Source organism: Pelophylax lessonae (genome assembly GCF_965119305.1).
Source record: "Pelophylax lessonae genome assembly, chromosome: 5".
NCBI lineage: Eukaryota > Metazoa > Chordata > Amphibia > Anura > Ranidae > Pelophylax > Pelophylax lessonae.
The window spans coordinates 217,059,397-217,086,031 of record NC_138772.1 but is presented as its reverse complement, the minus strand read 5'-3'; the positions used below and the strand labels follow the sequence as shown (position 1 = coordinate 217,086,031).

The window sequence follows — 26,635 nt, the reverse complement described above, 5'->3', positions numbered from 1 at the left end:
CTTTAGCAGATGTAATTGAGTAGTTTATGAACCTGGCTCCCATTTGAAAGCTCTAGGTTCTCACTTCTAGCCCTGTCATCCTCCAGTTCATTACATCTCTGGCAATTAGTATATGCAAGGTCTCATGTACTCAGACAAAGGGACTGTAATGTAGGACAAGCAACTCAGCAAAGTGCAGCTCAGGACTTTATACTGGTTCAACAACAAAGGTATAAGTTATTCATACACTCTTTACCTGATCTTATATTCAATAAAAATGCTTTGGTGGTTTTTTTTTAAAAAAAATAAACAGATCAGAAATTTAGTGCACGTTTTTTTTTTCTTGTATGGTGTATTCTTACAAGTAATAAGTGCTTTAAAAACAGAACTTGAACTACTATACCTATTTTAGGTTTTTAAAATAAAAAAGTAAAACTTAAAAATAACAATGTACAAAAAAAACAGAAGAATTGTCTATCGCAGCTTTGCAGAATGCTTTTTACGAATATTAATTTCTAAGCACTTAAGCCTCTAATCATGTTGAATGCCAATATCAGCAGAAAACCAGTAAATTATTTTTCACATTTTGTTTGTACAACCCGATGCATCTGTATTCACTTTTTGGTTACAACAGTGAATACCTGATAAATTGTAATGTTACCTAGAATATTTTGGTTAATGGGCAACTCCACATAATGGTCTAATACATAGCTGAAACACATATGGAAACTGTTTTAGCTGCCAAATTGGTTGGTTTTGGAATGTTCTTTTGCTGTGCTGCCCAACCAGGCAGATTACAATGCAATTTCTTGGTTCAGCTTTGCAGCTTCTGGTGTCTCATCCTAACTCAGGAAGCTATAAAGCTGACCAAAAATACTAATGTGGCATTCCTGGCAGGACAGATGTGTGTGAATCACAGAACTGACTAAAAGGAATCAAAAATGGTTTAAAAAGTAAATCAGTTAACACATATATATATATATATATATATATATATATATATATATATATATATATATATATATATATATCAAACTGTGTTTTCCTGGCGCTCCACTTTAGCTTTCTTTTTTTACATCCTTATCATATGTATACAAACAAATAAATAAATGAGAAATTGGCAAAAAGGCTAAAATAATTTTAAATTATTCCATAACTGAACTTATTAATTGTTTTCAATTGCTCTATGCAACATAAACAGTGGCATTATTCATATCAAGTGCAATATCACAAGTCATCCAACACAATAAAAGAATGTGGTTCATTAAGATCTAATAAACTTATATATAGTAACGGTTACCATTTCAATGTATTTCAGGCTGATGAGGCTTTAATACAAATGCCAACATTGCTCAGTTAAAGATCAAATCACTTCAACTAGTAAACAAAAATTAAAATATCACAGTTAAACTTGTTAACCCAATAAAACCCATAACCAAAGGAGGGAGTGAACCTATGCACTACCAGTAAGGTATAAGAAATTAAGAAATCTAGGGAAGATGTGTGTAGTGGAACACTAGAAATAAGCAGCAAATTCAGTAGTTTCACAACGTACTAAAACAAGTTAATCGCAGAGGGAATAAGCGCTCAATTTCTTGGGAATGGGGGACCACACAAAAAAATATATATATATAAATATGACCAGATGTGTAGGTAAAAACAGATGATGATGCAACAATAATATTAAAAACAAACAGATGAATATCACAAACTGTTATATAAAATGGGTGACGTTGGTAAAACAATAAAATAAAGTGATCAGTGATCAATCATAAATAAATAATTGATGGTGAATAAAATAGTGAGACATGTTCATAGAAGATAAAAGAAGAATAAAGTGATCAGTGTTAGATGAATACACACTGATAAAAGGCAACAAAGAAGTTGCTGAAAAATAACAGTGATGCAGCTGGTAATAATCAGTGCAGGCGAGGAAGTAATCAGTGTAGTGAATTGAAAGGTGCAAATATGGTGATAAACACAATAACAAAAAGTGCTTATGATGATGAATATCAACGGATAAACATAATCAAATATGGTATAGCAAAAAGCAACAAAAAAAAAAAAAAAAAATTCCATAAATATAAGTGCTGCAATATTAGTGTGCTGATATTTTCAAGTGAAGGTGACAAAAGTCCATATGTGATCCAGTGAACATAAACATCACCTGCACTGATTATTACCAGCTGCATGACTGTTATTTTTCAGCAACTTCTTTGTTGCCTTTTATCACTATTTTATTCACCATCAATTATTTATTTATGATTGATCACTGATCACTTTATTTTATTTTTTTGCCAACGTCACCTATTTTATATAACAGTTTGTGATATTCATCTGTTTGTTTTTAATATTATTGTTGCATCATCATCTGTTTTTACCTACACATCTGGTCATATTTATATATATATATTTTTTTGTGTGGCCCACCATTCCCAAGAAATTGAGCGCTAAAACCCATAACCAGCCTTCCTTAACCAACTGCTTCTGTGTAATATTTAGGTCTTCTTAGTTCACTATTTAGACCCAGAGTTTGAGAGAGTCAATTGCTTTTCATAACAATATGATGATTTTTTTTTTGCCACAAAAGACCTCAAATGATTTATTTATATCAAACAGCTTGGCTAAGTAATCTGCAGAATCAATGTCGTTTAGCCTTTCGCTTGCCTCTCTTTGTTTTCTTGTTACAGAGTTCTTCAAAGTCTCCATAGTCTATTTCATATTCTTCTTGAAACCCTGGAACCCATACAAGGTAGTTAAAATTAGTGAAAAAGAACGAGAATTGAGACTAAGTATAGGTTTTTGTGGTACAACATTGTATATGGATGCAGTATATGAAAAGAAGATACCTAAAGAACATGCAAATTTACACTAAAAATTCAACAGCAACTGTTCGAGCAGAGCCAGCAACTCTGCAAGAAAACATATCCAAAGCCCTTTGGTACACAATAGACACATTACCAGCCAGGGGAAGAAGGCTAGTTTCATTTAACTAAGCAACAAGTACAGTTTTCAGACTACGATAAACAATTTCATATACCCATTTTGACAAATCTTAAAATAAAGGTGTCCTGAATTTTGATTGTAGGTCTCCTTAAAAAGCTCTGTTTAATTTTCAGTAAACTAAAAAAAGCAACTCTGTTGCTAGCATAAAATAAAGAGAGATCAAGCAATCTGGTAAGACTAGCAATAATTATCTTCCCGATGTGAAGGTTGTCTCTTTGCTTTCATGCAAAGCTTTGGCCGTCGCTGATATCCAGGCAAATCACATTAACAGGGTCACTCAATGCTCCACCCCAGGAGTGAACACTTTACTTTCCCTCCCTCCCCCACCAATTCATTTAGCTGCCAGGAGTAAAGAGATATACTTAGAAACATAGAGAGGGACAGCAGAGAAAGGCCAAGTGGTCCTTCCAGTCTGTTCCTTATTTCTTATCTGAATATAGCTCTATATCCCAATTATGTTTCAATTTACATACTGTTGACTTACTATGACTGCTGGGAGGCTGTCCCAAGCATCAACTACTCCTTCAGTAAAAGAATACTTTCAAAAGTTAGTTTTGAACTTTCCTCCTGCTAGTTTAAAGTCCTTGCATTCTTGATCTTGGCTTCATATTGAAGATACTGGTCTCCTGAACCCTATTGAAAATACTTATTTCTGGAACCTTATTACATGGTCATATTTGATTTAAAAGGTTTCAATCATGGTTCCCGTCTCCTCAAAACTGTTCATACAAAGGCCTCACTCACACGGCAAAAAAGTTCAGCTGCAATAAGAATCCATTTATGCAGCTGGATGTATAGGTAGATGCAGACAGTTGTGGCTGTGGAGCCTGTACAAAGCTATGACAGGCTGAAAGGGGCTGCAGCTGTCTGCCAGTGTGCAGATGTAAAATCGCACAGTCACTACCTGTGGTTAGGGATAAATGACTGACCCTGGACACAAACAGCTTGTGTCCTTGAATAGTGATCTGCCCTTCGTCACACGCTGGCTGTGTAGGTACATCCAAACACTGCCAGACAGCTGCGGCCCGTTTCAGCTTATGGCTGCTTTGTACAAACTCAGTGGCTGCAGCTGTCCCTATCCATCTGTACATCTAGCCACATAAATTCTGCAGGATTCTTGCTGCAGCTGGAACATTTTCATCATCTGTGTAAGACTCACGTTTCTGCAGTCTCTCCTGTAATGTTTTACCCCTCAGACCTTTTACCAATTTTACTGCCCATCTGGATCTGTTTTATCTGATCAATATTTTTCGAAGTTGGGGCTTCAGAACTAGACACAGTATTCTAAATGAGGTCTAACTAAAGATTTTTATAGGTAATTTGGACCCTATAGCGATGTACCGGAGAATTCCATTTCTTTTTCCCACTGCTAAGTTACACTGTTTGCCCATTATGCAATCATCTGAACTAAGCATCCCCTCTGTAGTTTTGGCTAACACTGTATACCCAATATTGTACTATTATCAGAGGATGTTTTGTCTAAGTGCAATATTTTGCATTGAGATAGCACTTCTGCGTCTGGAGGAGCATGTGAAAGCGGTGCTATCTAGTGATAGGCCAAGTGCTGTCACGTGGATGCAGGGGGAGATCCTTTAGTCCTGTGGAATCACCAACAAGAAGGTTTGAGCCTAAGCCGGCCATAGATGGATCGAAGTTCGGATGGTTCAGCAGGTACTGGCCAAATTTCAATCCCTGTATGGGCAGGCTAGTTTTACAGAAATCAATCTACTTCGAATGTGTGCATGGGGGAATCAATTCCTTTTCTTCCGTTCAATCGGCTGGTCGAACAAAAGAAAATGAATCATGTATGTCCTGCCTTAATACGGCTTTTTCCCCCCTCTTTATTATTTTTCCATTTAAGGATCTAGAAAACGTACAAATATATTGTAATTAAATATCAACCAGATCTAAACAACACCCCACTCTCTATATAAGGCAAAAGAAAAAGCCCAAAAAAAATCCCAATCTTTAATTTTTCTGTATCCTGTTTCCAGCTCCAAACAATTATTGCATATTTCACTTGATGGCTCACTAATAACAACCCTTAGTAGCGTATCAATAACCCTAAACAACCCTTAGTAGCGTATCAATATCCCTAAACAACCCTTAGTAGCGAAAATACCCAATTATTATGTATACTTATTTCTACTTTTTATATTTCATTCCTAATCACATTATTCTGCACTGAGTACTTTGGAGAAATTTGAAGCCACATGGGAGAAATTATTAATATTTAAGAGGTCAGAAAAATGAAACCAAAGTATCTTCCCACCTATGCATCATTTCTTCTACACTGCATGTATAATTTACTTTCAGAAGCCATTACTTCACAGTAGGGATTTTATGTGAACACCAATACTTAGGGATCAACTCTTCAGCTGCGTTTACTAAATGGGGTGGGACAGACCTCTTATAATGGGCCAGTGGTACTTCAGTGAAAAGAAACAGGACTCTCCAGGGCTCCATGGGTATCCCCTGTCCCAATATATCTTAGGTAATTAAAGCTGTTCTTTCACAAAAATCGTTTATTGTAGGGTAGTTCCACCATGTATGCAAAGGTTCCAGGCAAATCATGCCCCCTCCCACATGCAGCCAACGTAACCCCCCCAAATTTCAATGCCCTCACTGGAGTCATATAACATCTTGCCAGTAACTTAAAGGACATGTCTGGCATTTTCAGATCAACTGTAGAAATACACATCAGTGTTAATATTTTTAACCTCTAAGACGCAGTTAGTTCTATGCCCAATTCCTGCTCCCACTTCCCTAAATACTGTACAGGAGTATTTTGGGTTCTGCCTTTTTTTTTTACAAGGATATGGTACAGTACATCTGAGATATACTATAGGACTTGCCAGCAGGGGAGCCAAATATCTTCTCTATTGGCAACAAGTTGTTCCCATTGTGTAATGGCTGAGGAAGCCTTTGTTCTAAAATCAATTTTAGTTACTTGTTTACTGGAAGGAATAATGAAAATTAACACAATGAAAAGTACCTGCTGTTTTTGAGGCCTGCTGCTCAGGTTTCTTCAGCAATTCAAGACCTTCGGAAATGCTGGCCCTTAAATCATTCACTGGTCTCTTCAAAGAGTCTTCAGCTGTACAAACAAAATAAGACAGTATACTTAAGTATTAAAACACCTAGACAAGCTAAACATTTGGCCCTAGTTGCTCTGAATACATTTAATAAAATACAGTTTTGGAACCGCAAAAAATAATAGGCTTTTTTGTCCATCCTGTAAGGTGTCCTACTAATAAAATCCTTTTCTTGGAGTACATTACAGGACACAGGAGGGTATTCAGGAATGTAGATTTACTTTTAGAAGATTGAACACTGGAAAGTAAAGCCATTAGGACTGCCCTGCATAACCCTTTCAGCCTCAGATTTGTAAGCAACTTTAGTATGAGTGCTTTATGAGAATCAAGGAGGCAGAACTAATGTTCTGTAATGCAGGGGTTGACAAATTTTCTTTGAATCTAGGAGCCAGCTAAAAAAGTTAGGAGCCAGTTTTTAAAAAAAGCTGACCCGCGCCCAGAAAAAAAAAAAAAAAAGAGAAAAAGGGAAAGAAATGGAAAGAAGAGAAAAGAAAAAAAGAGGAGAGGGAGGTACAGAAGGGGAGTTGGGGGGGGGGGAGGTTAGGGGAAGGGGAGGAGGGTTGGGGTGAGAGAGAGAGAATGAAAGAGGGGGGGGGGAGAGAGGGAGGGGGGGAGAGAGTGAAAGTCTCAGGCAGATGTGTATATGTACAGTGAGATCCCCTCAGCTCTATGGTATGTACAGAAGAATTCTCCAGGCAATCCCCCACCTTCCTCCTAAACACTCAGAAAATGGCCTGCTCTGCTCCCCCACACACGTGTCTATGGGGGGGCTCCCACACCCGCCCAATAGAAGGTAAACTGTGCCCCCTAACTAATTGTAGGCGGTTCCCTTCCCTTAGCCACGGCAGGATGGGCTCTGTCTGCATTCCCACCTCCCCCAGGGGCTGAGGAAGCAGTGATACACAGGCAGGCTTCATAGGTCCATAGATTAAAGTTGCCAAAAATGGACATTGTACCTGACTGGCTAACCAGTATACAGTCTACTTGCTGCCTGGATACCACACAGAGAGAACAGATATGTTAGCCATAATCCAGTATTTTTATGGACACATGCATGTGTGCTAGTGACATTCCCCCTATAGAGTCTTGTCACAGATCATAGGGAGGGTTTGGAGAGACTACTCAGTATTTGTTTCAGAGGAGAATCCAGTACCTTGTCTTAAGTCCCTGGCAGTTAGCAGATATTCATTGCCGTTTTCAGCGAGGGGGGCCACATCTGAGGGTGGATGCGGGGGTGCACGATAAGGAAGTCGGTGTGCTGTATGTTGCTATCGGGTGGACGCACAATCTCGGAGGCAGGCGTGCGTTCCACCTCTCCTCCACATCGGCCAATTGCCGAGTGAAGACAGTCCCGGGACCGCCCTCAAAGGCGGGGCCGAAGCTTGCTGTGCTGTGAAGTCGAGCAGTGCTCGGATGTGCTGAAAGTGAGAGAAGAGGCAGCCGGTTCTGATTGGTTAGCGCCGTCCATGTGACGGTACTGACCCATTAAAATGCCTTGTCAGGGACATAGAGAATTGTGGACAGGAGCCGCTGGGATTTCAAATCTCTGCAAGTCTGCAGCACAGAGCAGCGTCCCGATGCCTGACAGGAGATGGCTGAAATCCTAGGCGCCCGGACTCAGTTTCTAGTCGCAAATGCGACCTGGCGCCCGGGAATTGTCGAGCCCTGCTGTAATGTACTACAAGAAAACAATTTTACAGATGTATTTATTTGTTACAGGTGCTTATATAGCACCGTCAATTTACACAGCACTTCAATGCTGTCACAGATGCAAAGATGGACACATCCCCTCCAGACAAGAATACCTGACCAGAACTGCACTCTCTACTACATGAAGCTGAACTCTTTGATGTCTGGAGATGCCAGCTTGGTAATGAGGGACTTCTCCTTTTTCTCGTCTAGACACCTTTCCGATTCCCGTTTAGATATGTTTATTGTTGATAAGTGGCTTTTGCAACAGGCCTCCTCTTCCTCAATTTTGGACATAACATGGTCCGACCATGCCCCTATTATCCTGTCCATTGAGGAAAGGGACGCTTGTCCCAAAACATATGTATGGAGATGTAATAATTATATAATCCAAAAAGGCGAAAACCTAACTAAACTATCCCAACACCTCAGAGAACTCTTCCAAGTAAACACGACCTTGAATCCTTATGCGTTCACCCTTTGGAACGCCCATAAGGTGTACACCAGAGGACTAATATTACAACTCTGTGCCAGGGCAGAACAGCAGTTCAATACTGAACTGCAGAAACTCCTTCAATCCATACACACTCATGAAACCCAAAATAAATCCTCTCCAGGTGCGCCCGCCTTGGCCGAGCTCACCAAATTACGACAGTCCCTGAGGCTTCTTTTGTGCTCTAAACATGTGGCCCAGATGAGAAGGCTCAAAATTAAACATTACACACAAGATAACTGAGCGGGTAAACTGCTGGTGAACAGATTGAAAATTCGAAGCGCCAAAACCAGAATTCCTTACCTATTTCCCCCCTTTACTAAGCAGAGGCTTACGAATCCACAGGAAATGGATGCTTTCTCTGACTATTATGGAGCCCTATACAATCTAAAAAAATGACTCCTCAATTCATATTCTGTCTATCTGCCCTAAATCTACCTAAAGCTGGTAAGCGGTGAATTCACCAGGTGATGGGATTTTCACATCACGTTCGTTGATTTGCAGCAGCACTTGGTTTTCTCACGGCCACCAGTGATTATTTTTGGAATTTATGTGAACACTGGACTTTATTTGCACATTCATCTATTTAGCTTTTTTTCTGGTGGAATTGTTCACGGAAAACACATTATATTGATTTGCAAGAGAAACCAGAGACTTTGTTTACTCACATTTTTATTTGTTTCAAATTGTTTGTACACTATTTTGTATGCATGATTGACATTGTTCATTTTATTGCAATTTAGTAGCGCCCCAGACTTTTTTACACTAAGGATTGCTACATCCCTGGTATAAACAGAGTATAATGCATGAAACACACATTGAAGCTAGGGTTTACTCAGGTCCAGTACTTTGCTGCCAGCAAGATGGGTTTCCTGGAGAAAAATCTCTTGGGGTTTACATTGCTTAAGGGGTAACGCCACAAACCGATAGAGATCCTTCCCCACGGTAAAAACGGAGAACCCAACGGTGTCCTTCACAACTGGATGTGAAGGTAGGCATCTTTGATGTCTATGGAGGCCAGGAATCCCCCTGATGTAGGGATGCCACCATCATGTGAACCAATACCAGCTAGAACTTTTGATCTGCATGGAACCATCAAGGGCCAGCAGGAAAAGCACTCTTCCCCCCATGAGACCCTTATACGTCATCCAGGGCAGTGCCAAAAAAGTGATCCCCAGGAATAGGGAGATCCAGTAAGGCCTCCTTAGAAGCTCAGTCTGCAGACCAACACCCCGGCCAAGGATACGCCGGATAACCACCGCCAAAACACCGACACAACAGGTGGCTCAATAAGGGAGCCATGCCCAGCGCAGAATCGCAACAATTGTCCAACAGCTCTTCCAGTGTCCAGACCCCTTGAGCAGAATGCTTGCAGAGGATGCCTCCCCAGCTGGACAGGCTGGCATCCATGGTGACCACTGACCAATACAAGAGGAGGAAGGATTTTCCAAGCTGAAGGCGCTGGAGAGCAAAGCCACCATATCAGAGACTCTTTTGTTCCATGACTCAGCCAGATCTGACTGTCCAGAGACTGCGGAGTCTTGTCCCATTTGGTCAGAATCTCCATTTGCAGGGACCTCATATAGAACTGTGCAAACAGAACTGCCTCAAAGGTAGATATCATAAGGCTCACCACTCGCATGCAAGTCGGGAAGAATGACTATTCGCTGGACAGCAGGAGGTGAATTGCAGCCTGCAATTTCTGGAGTTTGTCCAGAGGAAGGAGCACTCTGGCTACGGCTGAGCCCAGAGTAAGACCCAACTAGTCCAGCTTTGTGGAAGGCACCAGGGAAGACTTCTGAAAAATCAGAATCCAGCCAAACTCTCGCAGAGTTTGTATTGTGATCTGCAGGTTCTCCACCAGAGCAGAGGGAGACTCCGCTCGCAGAAGGGGATCATCCAAGTAATCCAGTAGCGATCCCCGCAGGCGTAGCAAGGCTAGCACCGGAGCCAACACTTTTGTGAAAACCCTAATGGACGAAAAAACTTCTTATGAGCCGAGGTTCCTTGCCCTTAGTAGCCTGCAGGAGAAAGGTACTCTTTCCCCCCCTGTCAGACCTTTTATAATGTCATCCAGGGTAGCTCCAGATGATCTCCTTGAAAGGGAAGATCAGTCAAGGCCTTTTTAGAAGTCTGGTCTGAGGCCAGCATTTAAGCCAAAGGACACGCCAAAGGACCACTGTGACAGTATTCACCGTCACTGGAATTTAAAGACAGATATTGGTTTGGATTGCTTCATATTTGTCAGCAATATCTCCATATAGAAATATTAAGATTTATTCCCATTTGCCATGAAATCTGTTCTTCCTAAATGCTGTGTATATTACATATCTTTCAATGTCAGAAAGGTTTTCCTTTTGTTTGTGTATTGGGAGGGAATGTGGATTGCCCTGTCTCCTTGTTAAGTGCTAATTACCTCCCATTGTTCTGTCTGTCTGCCTTAAGAGAAACGTATTATGGGATGTATAAAGATATGTGGATTGGATGCTAAGGGGGAGGGGGGATTGTCCCACATCGTATATTTTTGTGTACACTGTATGAGAGTGTAAAACTCTGTTCCTTTTGGATGGTGAATGTTGAGTACAGTCTTCAACAAGGTCCACCTGGGTGGTACCTTGTGGGTGAAAACTGTATACAAGTCTGTTCAATAAAGTTGTTCTACAGTTCCTTCACCCTCATCTAGAGTCGAGTCTCTTATTTTGGGAATCTGCTGCAAGGGATTGCTATGGTCTTCCATATTCCTTAGAGAATCACTGAGCTCTTGTAAGAGCTTGTGTAAGAGCTTGTTCTGCTGTACTCTTTGGGGAAAGGAGGTTCACCCACAGGAACCTGGAGCCTTGTCGTAGGTCCAGGGTGGGTAGGAGATTGCGAGACCCTAACCAAGCTGCGGCGGTTTGTGGGGTCTGAAGTGGTTACGGTGTCTGGTGGAGTGCTTGGAGCCCCTCGGGAAGCACTAGGAGCATCTGTCAACGGAGGTACCCAGTCCAGTCAGGGGTGCCCTGTCCCGTTACAACCACATCGAAAACAGAGAGGCGAGCCATTAGTGGAGCCGCATTCAAAGAGGCATCACAGATAAACTGCAGCCCCTGGACCAGCTGGTTCGCCAGCTTAGCAAAGGCAGGAGGGAGCTGTTCTCCCTCCAGGTTACGGCGTAAGAGCTTAACCCACTTGGTCAGAGTTTGCGACACTTGGGCAATGGCAAATACCGGCCTCATTGACGAACCAGCGAAGGTATACATAATGGGGCCACAACCTCCGCCTTCCGGTCAGCCACGTCCTTAAAGGCAGGGGACTCTTCCACCAGAATCATGGTTGCCTTGCTTTATCTGGAAACCGGAGGGTCCACCACCGGTGGCACAGTCCACTTCCTAAGGAGGGACTCCTCATAGGGGTAACACCTAGTAAAGCGCTTAGGAACCCCATGGGGACGCTATGGTCGTCCCCACTCTTTAGCAACAATTCTGTCAAAATAGGCAGGAAAAGGAAATTCCTTTGCCACTCTGGATGACTTGAGAGTGCCAAAGAGTACCTGTGCCTTGGTCGCAGCTTCAGCTGCATCCTCCATCTTCAGGGGCATACTTACATATACAATCAGTGCATCGACCAGCGCCTTTTCAGGCGCGGTCGCAGACGTGGAGGAATCACCCTCACTATCAGAGGATTCCAGACGTGTGGTCGCAGACCTAGCAGTGTGACCTACGTCTATGGCGGCCGAATCAGATTTAGGATCTGATGAGACCGATGAAGCAGGGGGCGCTTTTTGCTAACCCTTTGCCTGCAAACCGCCTCCACCCGGGACACAAGGGACTCCAGGACCACCGTCAGTGCATGGATGGATGGTTGGGACCCGGAGGGCCCCACAGCCTCGGAGAGGGGATCAGGTGGGGAAACATGCTCCAAAGACTCCTTGAGTCACCAGGGGGACCCCACAAAAAAGTGTAACAAACTGCTAAGGGACCACCCCCGCCGCGCTGGCAGCACCACCCTGTCGCCAGCACAAGACACAGAGTGATCCCCAGGAGAGAGGGAGAGGACCCCACCAGACTCACCACCCGCCAACATAGGCACCTCATAAAAATCTGCACTATACGTGCGGTGATCAGGAAGCTAAATGATCCAGGAGTCAGAGCCAGGGGATAAGGAGGGGCTCCCACCACCAAAAACGCCGCCCATAGGGCTCCACTGTCATGGCTGCCGCTATTCGCATTGGTAAACCACAAGCAAATGGCTGCCGGACTCCACAAACATGGCCGCCGTGTATAGAAACACACAGGCTACAACAAAATGGTGGCACCACAAGATCTACAGGGACCCAGAATAGGGGGGCCAGGCCTCAGGACAGATCCAGGCAGGATGGTGGGCCCTGGAAGGAGCCCCCACCAGGTAACTCCCCCCCCCCGCCGATCAATAAATTGTCCAGTCGCTGGGGGCGCACCCCTTGACCCCCCCATCGCCAGTTAGCGCCCTGCCCCCACCCCTGGAAAGACGCCAGACCACCCAAAAAAAATACATCCCCATGGGAAGGGAAACCCAGGGGTCCGATAGTCCCAAGGAGGGGCCCACGTCCAAACCAAAACCCTCCAGGGGTAGAGGGGGGGACAGCTACTCACCATGCCAGGAACAGGGTGGGCACCGCTCCAGACAGATCTTCCTCTCCATCGAAATGGGGGGCTGCCAGCCAGGAGGAATGCTGCAACTCAGGCCGAGGTCAGGTCGTAGGTGACCTCGTGAGACGTTTAACTCGCAGGGCTAGCCCCCATCCAGTGGGGCTATGTCGCGCCTGACCTAGTGCAGAGCTGAGGCCTGCGTGCGTTCGCTGGCCAGACTGGGATGACCACTGGATCTAGAGTATCCAGCCCATCGCCCAGTTTGGCAGCTAATTGTAGATTTTAACGGAAAAATCCAGGAGGAAAACATTTCCTATCTAAAAATGTTGCCAGGACCAACGATCCCAGCAAGGAATTAGGTCCTTACTCCTGACTAGGCAGGAAAAAAACTGGGTTACTATAGCAGGAAGAGGGAGTATACCCCCTGGGGCGGCTCAAGAGTGTAGCCAGTTTTTTTCTGCCTAGTGTCCTACTCCTGTAGGGGGCAGCATAACCAATGGTCAAGAAAGACAGGAGCTGTGTCTGTCAATGAACGAAAGAGAAAAAGGGGAAGCCATGATCAAAAAACATGCAGGTCCCCTGAACAGAGAGGAGCTAAGCTCCATACTGCTGACAAACAGCACAGTCCAAACTGGGGGAAACAGTCAGGGCACGCAGCAAAGCCAGAGACAACTTGGGGATGGCTAAATATTCTGCGCCTCTAGAGCAGACAAAGCATTCAGGTATGAACTACAACAGTTCTCGATAAAAACAAATAAGATGAATTAACGTGAAAAACTGTAAATAATTACAATCAAAAAAGTTCATAATAAAGTTCACAATGGTAAGTGCACGTGGAGTAATCAAAAATAAAAAGGTGAATCTTGATAATGATGTCCCCTCACCAACACCAAATAAAATGCGCTCACCAGATGTAGTTGACCCTTAATACCATATAGCATGAGGGTCAAAAAGGCTGTTTAAGATGATATAGGATTCCTCAAACGATCTGCAACCATGGAAGTCTCCCAGGGATATATCCAGCAGGGTAGGTAGAAAGGATCACTCACAAAAATCCAGACCCATGTGGAAGTAAACCGAAGAAAACAGACAGTGTAAAACCCAACTAAACTGTTTATTATAAAAGGGGAGTAACACTCAAATGGTAAAGGCAGAAACAGATGCAAGTCTGGCTATACAGGCACGATCCTGATGCATTTCGTCCTACAGGACTTTCTCAAAGGATTTGACCAGCAAGCTATTGAGGAATCAGTACATATGTAAAGGCTTCATAATTGAAAATTAATGAAAAAACAGATCCCACCTGTGTTGAGCTGCCAAATATCTTAGTCTGAACAGGAAGATGAGGCGGCGTGCGTGTCAAGCCTCTCTCTAAAACTGACCAACACGACATAATGTCACTTCCGGTCTACACCAGAAGTGAGGTAGATGCACATCACACCCGGAATCTAACCAAGGCCGAGCCTCTAAATACCCAACGTTACGGTTTAAAATTGCGCACACCCGTGGAATGGCGACAAACTACGGTCAATAGAAATCTCAATAGGCAACGCTTTAAAAAATTTTAACGGTTGCCAGTTTAGAGTTAGAGGGTAGCTCTTTTTTTTTTTTTTAAATTATTGCTCACGCTCTGGCAATCGCGGTGATACCTCACGTGTACAGGTTTGAACAGTGATTTCATTCGTGGTTTGACTTCCATATACGTTTTCTTTCGTGCGCAAGCTAACGGCGACGGTGCCGGCTAAAATTTTTTTTTTTTACTATTTATTTATTTTTTTTTTTAACTTTAACACAGGTTTAAAAAAAAAAAAAAAAAATCTGATCACTTTTATTGCTGTCACAAGCAATGTAAACATCCCTTGTGACAGCAATATTCAATGGCAGGTACTCTTTATGGAGAGATCGAGGGTCTAAAAGACCCTAGACCCCTCCACTACACTTCCATGTATTCAAAGCGCCGAAAACCGCATTTTTGAATACACTTGTTTTTTGAATCTGCCGCCTTTAGCAGCCGAGTAACCCGGACGTGACGTCACGTCATGGACGCCACCTCCGGGTTACGTCATCGGAGACCCAATCGAAGCCACATCCGGCTTAGATCGGGACTGGTGGGACGGGAGACCCGTGCAGAGCCGCGGAAGGCGGCGGGAGGGGTCGCCCCTCCTGCTCGCCGGGGGAACAATCGAGTGGCTCCCGAGCAGCATCGGTCATTACCGCCAGAAAGCTGACCGCTGGCTCTAAACAACGGTACTGGGATGATGCCTCTAGCTAGAGGCATCATCCCGGGTATAGCCACGCAAAGTCAGCCGACGTAGATCTACGTTACTTTGCGGTAAGTGGTTAAAATACACGTTAAAAAATTATAGACCCTTAATTTCTTTGTACAGTGCCTTGCGAAAGTATTCGGCCCCCTTGAACTTTTCAACCTTTTGCCACATTTCAGGCTTCAAACATAAATATATAAAACTAACTTTTTGTGAGAAATCAACAAGTGGGACACAATCATGAAGTGGAACGAAATTTATTGGATATTTCAAACTTTTTAAAAAAATAAAAAGCTGAAAAATTGGGCGTGCAAAATTATTCAGCCCCCTTAAGTTAATACTTTGTAGCGCGACCTTTTGCTGCGATTACAGCTGTAAGTCGCTTGGGGTATGTCTCTATCAGTTTTGCACATCGAGAGACTGAAATTTTTGCCCATTCCTCCTTGCAAAACAACAGCTCGAGCTCAGTGAGGTTGGATGGAGAGTGTTTGTGAACAGCAGTTTTCAGTTCTTTCCACAGATTCTCGATTGGATTCAGGTCTGGACTTTGACTTGGCCTTTCTAACACCTGGATATGTTTATTTGTGAACCATTCCATTGTAGATTTTGCTTTATGTTTTGGATCATTGTCTTTTTGGAAGACAAATCTCCGTCCCAGTCTCAGGTCTTTTGCAGACTCCATCAGGTTTTCTTCCAGAATGGTCTTGTATTTGGCTCCATCCATCTTCCCATCAATTTTAACCATCTTCCCTGTCCCTGCTGAAGAAAAGCAGGCCCAAACCATGATGCTGCCACCACCATGTTTGACAGTGGGGATGGTGAGTTCAGGGTGATGAGCTGTGTTGCTTTTACGCCAAACATAATGTTTTGCATTGTTGCCAAAAAGTTTGATTTTGGTTTTATCTGACCAGAGCACCTTCTTCCACATGTTTGGTGTGTCTTCCAGGTGGCTTGTGGCAAACTTTAAATGACACGTTTTATGGATATCTTTAAGAAATGGCTTTCTTCTTGCCACTCTTCCATAAAGGCCAGATTTGTGCAGTATACGACTGATTGTTGTCCTATGGACCGAGTCTCCCACCTCAGCTGTAGATCTCTGCAGTTCATCCAGAGTGATCATGGGCCTCTTGGCTGCATCTCTGATCAGTCTTCTCCTTGTATGAGCTTAAAGTTTAGAGGGACGGCCAGGTCTTCGTAGATGTGCAGTGGTCTGATACTCCTTCCATTTCAATATTATCGCTTGCACAGTGCTACTTGGGATGTTTAAAGCTTGGGAAACCTTTTTGTATCCAAATCTGGCTTTAAACTTCTCCAGAACAGTATCTCGGACCTGCCTGGTGTGTTCCTTGTTCTTCATGATGCTCTCTGCGCTTTAAACGGACCTCTGAGACTATCACAGTGCAGGGGCATTTATACGGAGACTTGATTACACACAGGTGGATTCTATTTATCATCATTAGTCATTTAGGTCAACATTGAATCATTCAGAGATCCTCACTGAACTTCTGGAGAGAGTTTGCTGCACTGAAAGTAAAGGGGCTGAATAATTTTGCACGCCCAATTTTTCAGTTTTTTATTTGTTAAAGTTTGAAATATCCAATAAATTTCGTTCCACTTCATGATTGTGTCCCACTTGTTGTTGATTCTTCACAAAAAATGACAGTTTTATATCTTTAGGTTTGAAGCCTGAAATGTGGCAAAATGTCGCAAAGTTCAAGGGGGCCAAATACTTTCGTAAGGCACTGTAAGTGGGCAAACTTACAAAATCTGCAGGGGATTAAATAATTATTTTCCCCACTGTATATTTGTATGAGGATTTAAAACAGTTTATTGATATTATTTATATTTACTCAGTATCCCAAAGGTTATTTTTTTTTTTGAACATGTGACCAATAGCAGAGGGCTTCTAGCTCTTCCAGCTGAGAAAGAGTTGGGTCAGGTTACATAGTTAGTCAGGTTGAAAAAAGACAAGTCCATCTGGCTCAACCAATAAAAACAAAAAAAAAAACAGTAAAAAAAAAAAATCATACAATCCCATATACACAATCCTATACCCGCAGTTGATCTAGAGGAAGGCGAAAAAACCCCAGCAAAGCATGATCCAATTTGCTATAGCAGGGGAAAAAATGTCCTTCCTGATCCCCCGAGAGGCAATCAGATATTCCCTGGATCAACTTTACCTATAAATATTTGTACCCATTTATATTATGTACACCTAGAAAAAAATCCAGGCCTTTTTTGAAGCAATCTAGTGAGCTAGCCAGAACCACCTCTGGAGGGAGTCCATTCCACATGTTCACAGCTCTTACGGTGATGAAACCTTTCCGTATTTGGACACTAAATCGGTTTTCCTCTAGATGTAAAGAGTGCCCCCTTGTCCTCCGTGTTGACCCTAAAGTGAATAACTTAACACCAAGTTCACTATATGGACCCCCTATGTATTTATACATGTTGATCATTTCCCCTAATCTCTTCTCAAGAGAGAATAAATTCAGTTCCTCTAATCTTTCCTAATAGCTGAGCTCCTTCATGCCTCTTATCAGTTTGGATGCCCTTCTCTGCACTTTCTCCAGTTCCCGATATCCTTTTTGAGAACTGGTGCCCAAAACTGAATTGCATTTTCCAGATGAGGTCTTACTAATGATTTGTACAGGGGCAAAATTATATCACTCTCTCTGGAGTCAATGCCTCTGTTAATAAAAGAAAGAACTTTGCTTGCTTTGGAAACTGCAGCTTGGCATCGCATGCTATTAAGCTTAGGATCTATCAGAACATCCTTCTCCGTTATGGATTCCCCAGTTCTACTCCCCCTAGTATGTATGATGCATGCATATTCTTAGCCCCCAAGTGCATAACTTTACGTTTATCAACATTAAACCCCATTTGCCGCAAAGTTGCCCAATGAAACAGTGCATTGAGGTCAGCTTGTAAGTTGGAGACATCCTGTAAGGAAGTTATTCCACTGCAAAGCTTGGTGTCATCTGCAAAGACTGAAATGGTACTTATAATCCCAGACCCTATATAATTTAAAGACATTAAAAAGTAACGGTCCCAACACTGAACCTTTGGGTACACCACTGCTAACCTTATACTTTTCAGAGTAAGAATCATTAACCACTACTCTCTGAATTCTATCTTTTAGCCATTTTTTTTATTCATTTACAAACTGATCTTTCCAAGCCTGTAGACTTTACCTTACACATTAGCCGTGTGTGGGGAACTGTGTCAAACGCTTTTGCAAAATCCAAGTATACTACATCCACAGCCACCCCTCTGTCCAAGGTTTTACTTACCTCCTCATAACAAGGTTTGTTTGACAACTTCTGTCTTTCATGCATTCCTGCTGTCTGTTGCTTAAAATATTTTTTTCCAGCAAGAACTCATCTATGTGGTCTTTTATTAAACTCTCCAGTATCTTCCCGACTATAGAAGTTAAACTAACAGGTCTATAGTTACTTCGCAGAGACTTTGATCCTTTTTTAAATATAGGCACAATATTGGCCCTACACCAATCCAGTGATACTATTCCAGTCCTTAACGAGTCCCTAAAAATTAGAAACAAAGGCTTTGAAATTACAGCGCTCAATTATTTTAGGATGCGTGGGTGGATGCCATCTGATACAGGTGTTTTATCCACCTTTATTCCGTCTGTATATTTCTGGACCATATCACTTTTAAGCCATTGCGGATCATTTAAGGCTGTGTCAATACCATCCTTCCTTATAGTCATATGCTCCTTTGTATACACAGAGCTAAGGAAAGTATTTAACAAATTTGCCTTCTCTTTGTCCCCAGTCTCCCACTCCAGATTATTTTGTAAAGGGTCTAACCTAGGCTCAGACCTAACCTTTTTACTATTAATATATCTGAAGAATTTTTTGGGCTTCGTCCTATCTTTTGCAAACTGCCGTTCATTTTGAATTTTTGTGTCTTTGATTTCCTTTTTACATATTCTGTTATATTCTTTATAGCAATTAAACAATGATAGTGTTCCTTCATTTTTATATTTTTTAAAAGCACTTTTCTTATTATTTATAGCTTTTACAACTTTGGCCGTGAGCCACATAGGTTTTTTTTTTATCCTTTTAAACTTCTTGCCCATGGGAATATACTTTGCAGTGAGTTTGCATACAGTCTTTCTGAAAAATTCCCATTTCTGTTCAGTTTTCATCGATGCCATTCTTCCCTCCCATCTAAGTCCTGGAGAACAGCCCTTATCCTTGGAAAATTTTCCTTAAAGTGAAGTATTTCCTGTATGCGTTTGGTGCTTACAGCTAACATTAAATGAAATCATAATATGGTCACTGCTACCCAGATGTTCTTTTATATGAACATTATTAATAAGCGCTGCGTGGTTTCAATAATACAAAAAATAACCGCGCTAAGAACACTAAAGGTGAAGGTATACAGCTGCAGCTAGAAGTGGGAAACACCTAAATACATAAATAATAATATAGCTGCACTAATTATGATAAATATATGTCAGTGAAGCATAATGAAGGTTAAATAATACACATGTGCGATAATGAATCAAACATACAATCAATTCAAAACGAAGAAATAAAAAAAAAAAAAAAAGGGTGCAAGAAAGGTGCAGCAACACATTATTGTGCTCACAACAATAAAGTGTGTTCACAGCTAAATTAATAGCTCAAAAAAATCATTAAAAGTGCATAATGCAGAAAAGGAAATTAAAGTCCAAAAAAAAATGTGCGGAGTGAATGTTCAATGTGAAGAAAAGCATGTGAAATCCCTCACCACAGTTATATTCAATCTTCCTCCGCAGTGCATCCGTTAAACAGACAAGCTCATGTGCTTACAAGAAGATGGTAGAAAGTATGCCTTTCAATGATATCCTTATTGGATCAGGATAATAAGCCACCTTAGTATGGACAGACCACAGATCACCGCAGTATACCAAATTGATAATGGATGAGGTATCCTTCAAAGAGTAACTCAAGCAATATAGGACACACAACAGTCTCCACTGCAGTATCAGTATATAAAAAATGAAAGCCTCCATGGTGAAGTATGTATAAAACAAAGTAGAAAACTCACATGTAGATGAATAAAAACAGCGCTGTAACAAGAAAAGCCGGCAAGATGCACAGTCGCCCAGCTTCCGGGTTCCACGTAGTGACGTCAGCACGCCAATCCCGATGCGTTCATTATGCTTCACTGACATATATTTATCATAATTAGCGCAGCTGCATGGTTTGAGATTACCAAGTCCAACAGAGCACCATTTCTAGTCCGGGCCGCAATAAATTGTACCATAAAATTGTCTTGTAATAGGTTTATAAATTTTTGCCCTTTAACTGTTCCTGCAGTTCCATTACTCCAGTCAATGTCTGGATAGTTAAAATCCTCCATTATTATCACTGCCCCAGCCCTTGCACCCCTTTCTATCTGTGCCAGGAGCGGAGTCTCCACCTCCTCATCAATACTGGGAGGTTTATAAAACTCCAATGATAATCTTTGTATTTCGCACACCCTTGTACATTTCCACCCATACTGCTTCAGACTCAGCACACTCTCCATCAACTAGGTCCTCTTTCACACTCACTTTGAGTTCACTTCTCACATAGAGACAGACACCACCACCCCTCCGTTTTACCCTGTTTTTTCAAAAGAGCATAGCCAGGAATATTGTGAGAGCTGAATATTGATTAGAAAAAAAAGGGCTTAAATTTTTGTTTTATTAAAATAATTATGGTGTCATCATCCATGTACAGAAATTGAAGATGAAAATATAAATTAAACAGAGTGTGTTTAGTATCACTTTATGGGCTCATGCCCATGGGCTCTGTGAGTCATACAGCAAAATGCCCTTGGGTGGGTAAAACAGAGGTAAGGCTGTCCTATGAAAGTAGAGATACATGGAGAGGACAGCTGAATATCATTGCATTGGGGACTGTCAAGGGCAGCTGCAGCCACAGGTGGGAAGTACAAAGGAAGTACTGGAAAATTCAGCTGCCTGCCTATTCACTCCACAGCCGGTGGCAGCAGTCCTCACAGTGATACAGTTAAATTAAAAAATAGTTCTACTCATAGCACTGCCAGTGTTCATCAGCGGACATACTGGAACAAAGTTTTCAGCAAGATCCACCAGAAAAAAAAAAGCCCTGAATAGAACTATTCAAAGTTTCTATCAATCAGGAGCTTTCAAACGATGTCCCTAATACAGCCATACAGATAAACTTGTGCATTTTGGGCCACGATAGTCAAGTGTATCCTTGAATCATGTATCTGGATCTTGGAGAAAAATAAAGCCTACAGAGAAGACCACTACATACAAAACACACAAATGCTAATGTGATCTTACCTTGGGACCAGGTTTTGTCCTCATAGATAGATTCCACCAAATCAGCAACAATTTTCATTCTGCTCTCAATCTTAGTCTGCACAAGATAAAACTCCTCATGTGATGTTAGTTTTGTTTTTGATTTTGTGTCCACTGCTTGAACAACAGACTTTCCTTCATTGATCACCACATCCACTTCCAGTTTAAAAAAATTAAGATATTGCTCATAAGCTTTGCTTTGCTGCCTGTGTTTTTCAAGGATTATGTGATCTTCATAACCTTCATTTAAGCTCTGTATTCTAGGGATTTCCAGTTCTTCAATAGGTGTCATGGTTGAAGCTGCAACTTCTTCCAAGTCATCTTCTATTTCAGATGGGTGAGAGACCCCCACTGTTTGGGAAAATTTTACTCCACACAAGTCACACTGTGTTCTGTCAACATTTGCTATTTTAAAATTGTCTGGAATAGATTCTTCCATGTGTTTTTTCAACTTGTTTCTGCAAGCTTTTTTCCACTTTGTATAGATGTATGCAAAAATAAATAGTGTATTTATTTTTTGAAGAGTCATTTGCTTCCGTACTTGGACAGCCACAGTTGTCAATAGATCAGCTTTCTCATCTTCAAAGTCTTGTTCAGGCTCCACGTAAGTAGGCTTGAAATCATGTACCCTTTGCTGAAAACTGCCATGTTTTCTAAACATGAATTTGTCATCAAAGAAAATACCACGAACGAGTCCTTTGCCATAGTTTGCGTCCCATCTCCATGTGCATTCTACTAGGCGCTCATCATCACGCTGTTCCAGTAAATCCTGAAGAAGGTCGATTAGGTCTTCTTCCTTATCAGTTGAGGTCACTCTGTCCACAGCACTGACTAATCGTCTTGGAATTGTCAGTGGAAATTCCCTTTGAAGATCTTTTATGTTCTTCTGTAGTTGTGGGATATTCTTTCTAAGTATGAGCCTTGCTTTTTCACTGACAACACCCTGAAGGTTCACCATCATTACCAAGTAAAACACCAGGCTTCTTTCAGCTTCTCCTGAAGAAATGTAATGCACACTGTTAAAAGCATCTAAAAGAACATTGAACTCTGCATTTTCCTGACCACAAAGGACAGCAGCAAGATAAGTAAGATGATGTTGGAAGTGTGCTGTAAGCCGACCTACATCCTTGGGTCTATATTCCCACAAAATTGAATATGTGTCTTTGAATGAATTTTTCTTTCTAAACAAGGTTTCCCAGAAGTGGAGAATGGAAATATAACTCTTTGGAAGCAGCACAGTACACGTAGAAAATCTCATCAGTACTGTACAGCAGAGAATAAACTGGAATTCTAGCAACATCACAGTATTTCCAATGTTGGGTATAAAAGGTTCAATACATTTCTTCACTACAAAATTCATAAATCTGTAAAAATATCTTTTGCATCCATCTGGATTTTTGTTGATGTACAGTTCATCCACAGAAGCTTGTAGAAGCCTAAAAAAATGAACGTGACGCATTTGTGACAAGTCACCAGAGGGGTCAGGTTTCAGCATGCCTTGCCTGCCCTCTAAATATCTAACCCTTTTGCCATCTGCTTGTGAATCATACACTTTGTTCTGTTTTTTATATTCACTTTCATATTCTACCTCTTCCTCATTTAAGTAGCGCTGCAGAACATCTGGATAGTGTGACAATAAGCTACAGATCTGCATAATTTGTATCCAAAGGTCGGTTGATTCTCTTCGATCTCGTTTACTTTGTATTAAAATTGATTCAAGAAATTTTGTTAGCATTGTTTTAGCTGGTACTGAAATGTTGAGTAAGATCTCACTGCACTTTTTGGAATGTTCAAAAAGGATACGCATATGGAAATGTTTAGCAAACACAGAGTTTAAAAGAGACTCACAGTATTTAAATCCATAGGTTTTTCCAGTTGTTTGGAACTCATCAGACAAGTCATCAGAGAGCTTCTGTGCTTCAACTAACAATCCAGAGATAGTTATTAAATTCATCTTCGACCTCAACATTTCTTTCAAGTTGAAAAACTGTAAAGGCTGGTGGGCATTTGGACAGTTATCATCACACTCTAGACCTACAATGAAATTGCTACAAATGCCAGTACAACCCTTTTCAAGAATCTTGGTAGAAATTGTGTGTAGCCTTTTTAAAAGGTGTTTTACCAGCAACAGCTTGACATCCTTCAGCTCCCCTGGTTCACTATACTGCTCTGTTTGAATCTGAAAAAATCGTGCCCCCTCATGTTCCAGAATTGAACACTGTTGTTCTTCCAACTGAACAATTCCATAGAAATCTAGGCAGGACTTTACCATTTCCCTGTCTGCATTGGTTCTTGTTTCCTTGAGTGATTTTACCAATTGTAGTAGAAGCTCTAATCCACACGAAGCCATAAACAGCAGTTTTGGATGCGACTCGTCACAGGTTAATGCATGAAAGAGTGATTCAACCACACCTGCATGGTGAAAGGCATTCCAAAATTCATGAAATGATTTTTTGATTTGGTAAAAGTTATTTTCCAAGATTCCTTGAATAAGAATAGCCTCTGCAGCTTCAACTTTGTTGTTTGTATCATTAAAAATGCATAAAGCCTCTGAAAGTGTACCATCAGGGTCTTGATTATTTGCCAGGCAGCGTCGTGCTGCTGCAAGCAAACATGATGCTCGAAATTCTCTTCTTTTTGTTAGGTTTGCGGCCTCTAACAACTTTCCATGTTCGCGCATGAGAGATGCTGCTTCTTCACATCTATTGTTACTCTTGAGCAACTCTGCAGCTTCAGTCCAACATTTTCGATTCCTCAGAAAGACCAACTGATCTTCAACATCAAGTTTAGAGAGCATTTCAGTCATTTTATTGAGATTATTATTTCTGAAGAAGTTTGCAGCTGCTTCTAAACAGAACTTTTTTTCTGTTATCTGTAATGGTGCACTGGGGTTCATCTTTTGGCGTCTGAAAGCACATGACATAAATTTGAGGTTAAAATAATGGAACACCTAAAGAACATGAGATAAGAGATAAACTAACAGAGATAAACTAAGCACAAAACAATAACGATAATGTTATAAAAAGATTTCAAGTTTGTATACCTGTCAATAACATAAACAGCTTCTTCATACATTTTTTCTCGGTAGTACAGGTTCAGTGCTGCTTCATATTCCCCAGCCTGCTCATACAACTCAGCAGCGAGTTTATGATCCTGTGCTTTTTTGTAGAAGAATGCTGCATCCTTAATCTATAAACACAAAACAGAGGTTAAATGACTACACTGAAAAACAAAGATAAACAATGCTTAAGATACAGCATGTACAACCAGACAATCATGTCAATCACACGTGAATCTATACTAGTCTTTTTTTACATACATATATACACACACACAAAAATACATACATAATATATATACATACACACACACTCACCGGTCACTTTATTAGGTACACCTGTTCAATTGCTTGGTAACACAAATTGCTGATCAGCCAATCACATGGCAGCAATTCAATGCATTTAGACCTCTAGACGTGGTGAAGATGACTTGCTGAAGTTCAAAATGAGCATCAGAATGGGGAAGAAAGTGGATTTAGGTGACTTTGAACGTGTCATGGTCTGAGTGTTTCAAAAACTGCTGATCCCCTGGGATTTTCATGCACAACCATCTCTCAAGTTTACAGAGAATAGTGGGAAAAAAACAATATATTTCTCTGACGTTCATTGACAGAGGCAACTTCATATCTTCTTAGCCATTGGGTTATGCTCCTCCCATCAGGAATAGGACACTAGGCAGGAAAAAGCTTTCACCACGCCTATGGGGCTGTCCCTGCAGGCATAACCCCACACACTCTGCTACAGCCCTCAGTTTCGTTGCAAGCAGTGTTTAGAAGACAAAAACCCCATTCCAGTCATAGAGGGGAGGGTGCTGCGTCTGTCAATGAACTTCAGAGAAAGGGATAACAGTAAATCAAAAATCCTGTTTTCTCTATCGTTCATTGACAGATGCAGCTTCATATCCTCTTAGCCATTGGGACGTCCCAAAGCAGTATTATCATGAGGAGTGGGAAAAACAATGCAAAGAACAAAATTCCCCAAAGGCTAAATGTAGCCAGCGAGGTAATAAGGAGCTCAACCAGGAACAACTGGAGCTCAACCAAAAAAAATATACACCCTCAAAGAGACAAAAAGATCTTTTAAACAGCAGCCTGCAAAACCCAAAAGGGCCAAAAGAGGCATCCGGAGATGCCAACACATCTACCTTGTAGAATTTCGTAAACGTGTGCACTGATGACCAAGTTGCCACCTTGCAAACTTGCATAACTGACGCCTGATGGCGAAAAGCCCAAGAGGCACTCAGCGCTCTAGTAGAATGCGCCTTCACCGGGAAAGGAGGAACCTGACCCTTCAGTGAATAAGCCTGAACCACCGTCTGCCTGATCCTGGATATGGTCACAGCAGATGCAGCCAATCCTTTTCAAGGTCCTTCGGTAAGGACAAAAAGAGTTTGATTTCCTGAAGAATTCAGTAGCTGCCAGGTAAACTCGAATTGCCCGAACCGCATCCAAAGAATGCAAAGCAATTTTCTTGGGATGCTTGGGCTTAGGACAGAGTGAAGGCAGCACAATGTCTTCATTCAAATGGAAATAAGAAACCACCTTAGGTCGAAGTACCACGTTATCTCTGTGGGCCACCAGATAAGGTGAACGGCAAGACAACACCGCCAGTTAAGACACCAGGTGGGCAGAAGTGATAGCCACCAAAAGGGCAACCTTCTGAGATAATGTAAGCAGGGGAATCTCCCTAATGTTCTCAAAAGGAGGTTTTTGAAGAACAGATAACACCAAATTCAGATCCCACGGAGCCAACGGGGATAGTCTCGGAGGCGCCATATGACGTGCACCCCCTGAATAAAAGTGTGAATCAGGGCATGCGTAGCTAAAGGACGTTGGAAAAACACAGCCAAAGCCGACACTTGGCCTTTGATAGTGCCCAAAGCCAAACGCTGTTCAATCCCTTTTTGAAGAAAAGTCAAAATCCTAGATACCGAAAACAAGCGAGGGCGCACTTTCCATGAAATGTACGATTTCCACTTATGATGATAGATCTTCCTGAAAGTAGACTTCCTGGCCTTCAACAGTGTAGGAATCACAGAGTCAGAAAGACCTCTATCCCTCAATACCTGGCTTTCAACAGCCATGCCGGTAAAGCCAGCAA

General features: G+C 41.7%; 1 protein-coding gene across 2 annotated transcripts in view; it reads right to left on the bottom strand.

Moving 5' to 3' along the window:
- Nucleotides 1-2,436: 2,436 nt before the first annotated feature.
- TRANK1 (tetratricopeptide repeat and ankyrin repeat containing 1) overlaps nt 2,437-26,635 on the bottom strand; it is a 338,849-nt gene continuing 314,650 nt past the window's right edge. For both annotated transcript variants that reach the window (XM_082258385.1, XM_082258386.1), the window contains exons 22-25: nt 24,520-24,665; nt 21,459-24,382; nt 5,981-6,082; nt 2,437-2,715 (exon numbers count right to left, since the gene is read on the bottom strand). In XM_082258385.1, the coding sequence (XP_082114511.1) occupies nt 2,621-2,715; nt 5,981-6,082; nt 21,459-24,382; nt 24,520-24,665 (3,267 nt within the window). In that variant the 3' untranslated portion in view covers nt 2,437-2,620. The remainder of the gene's footprint in view (nt 2,716-5,980; nt 6,083-21,458; nt 24,383-24,519; nt 24,666-26,635) is intronic.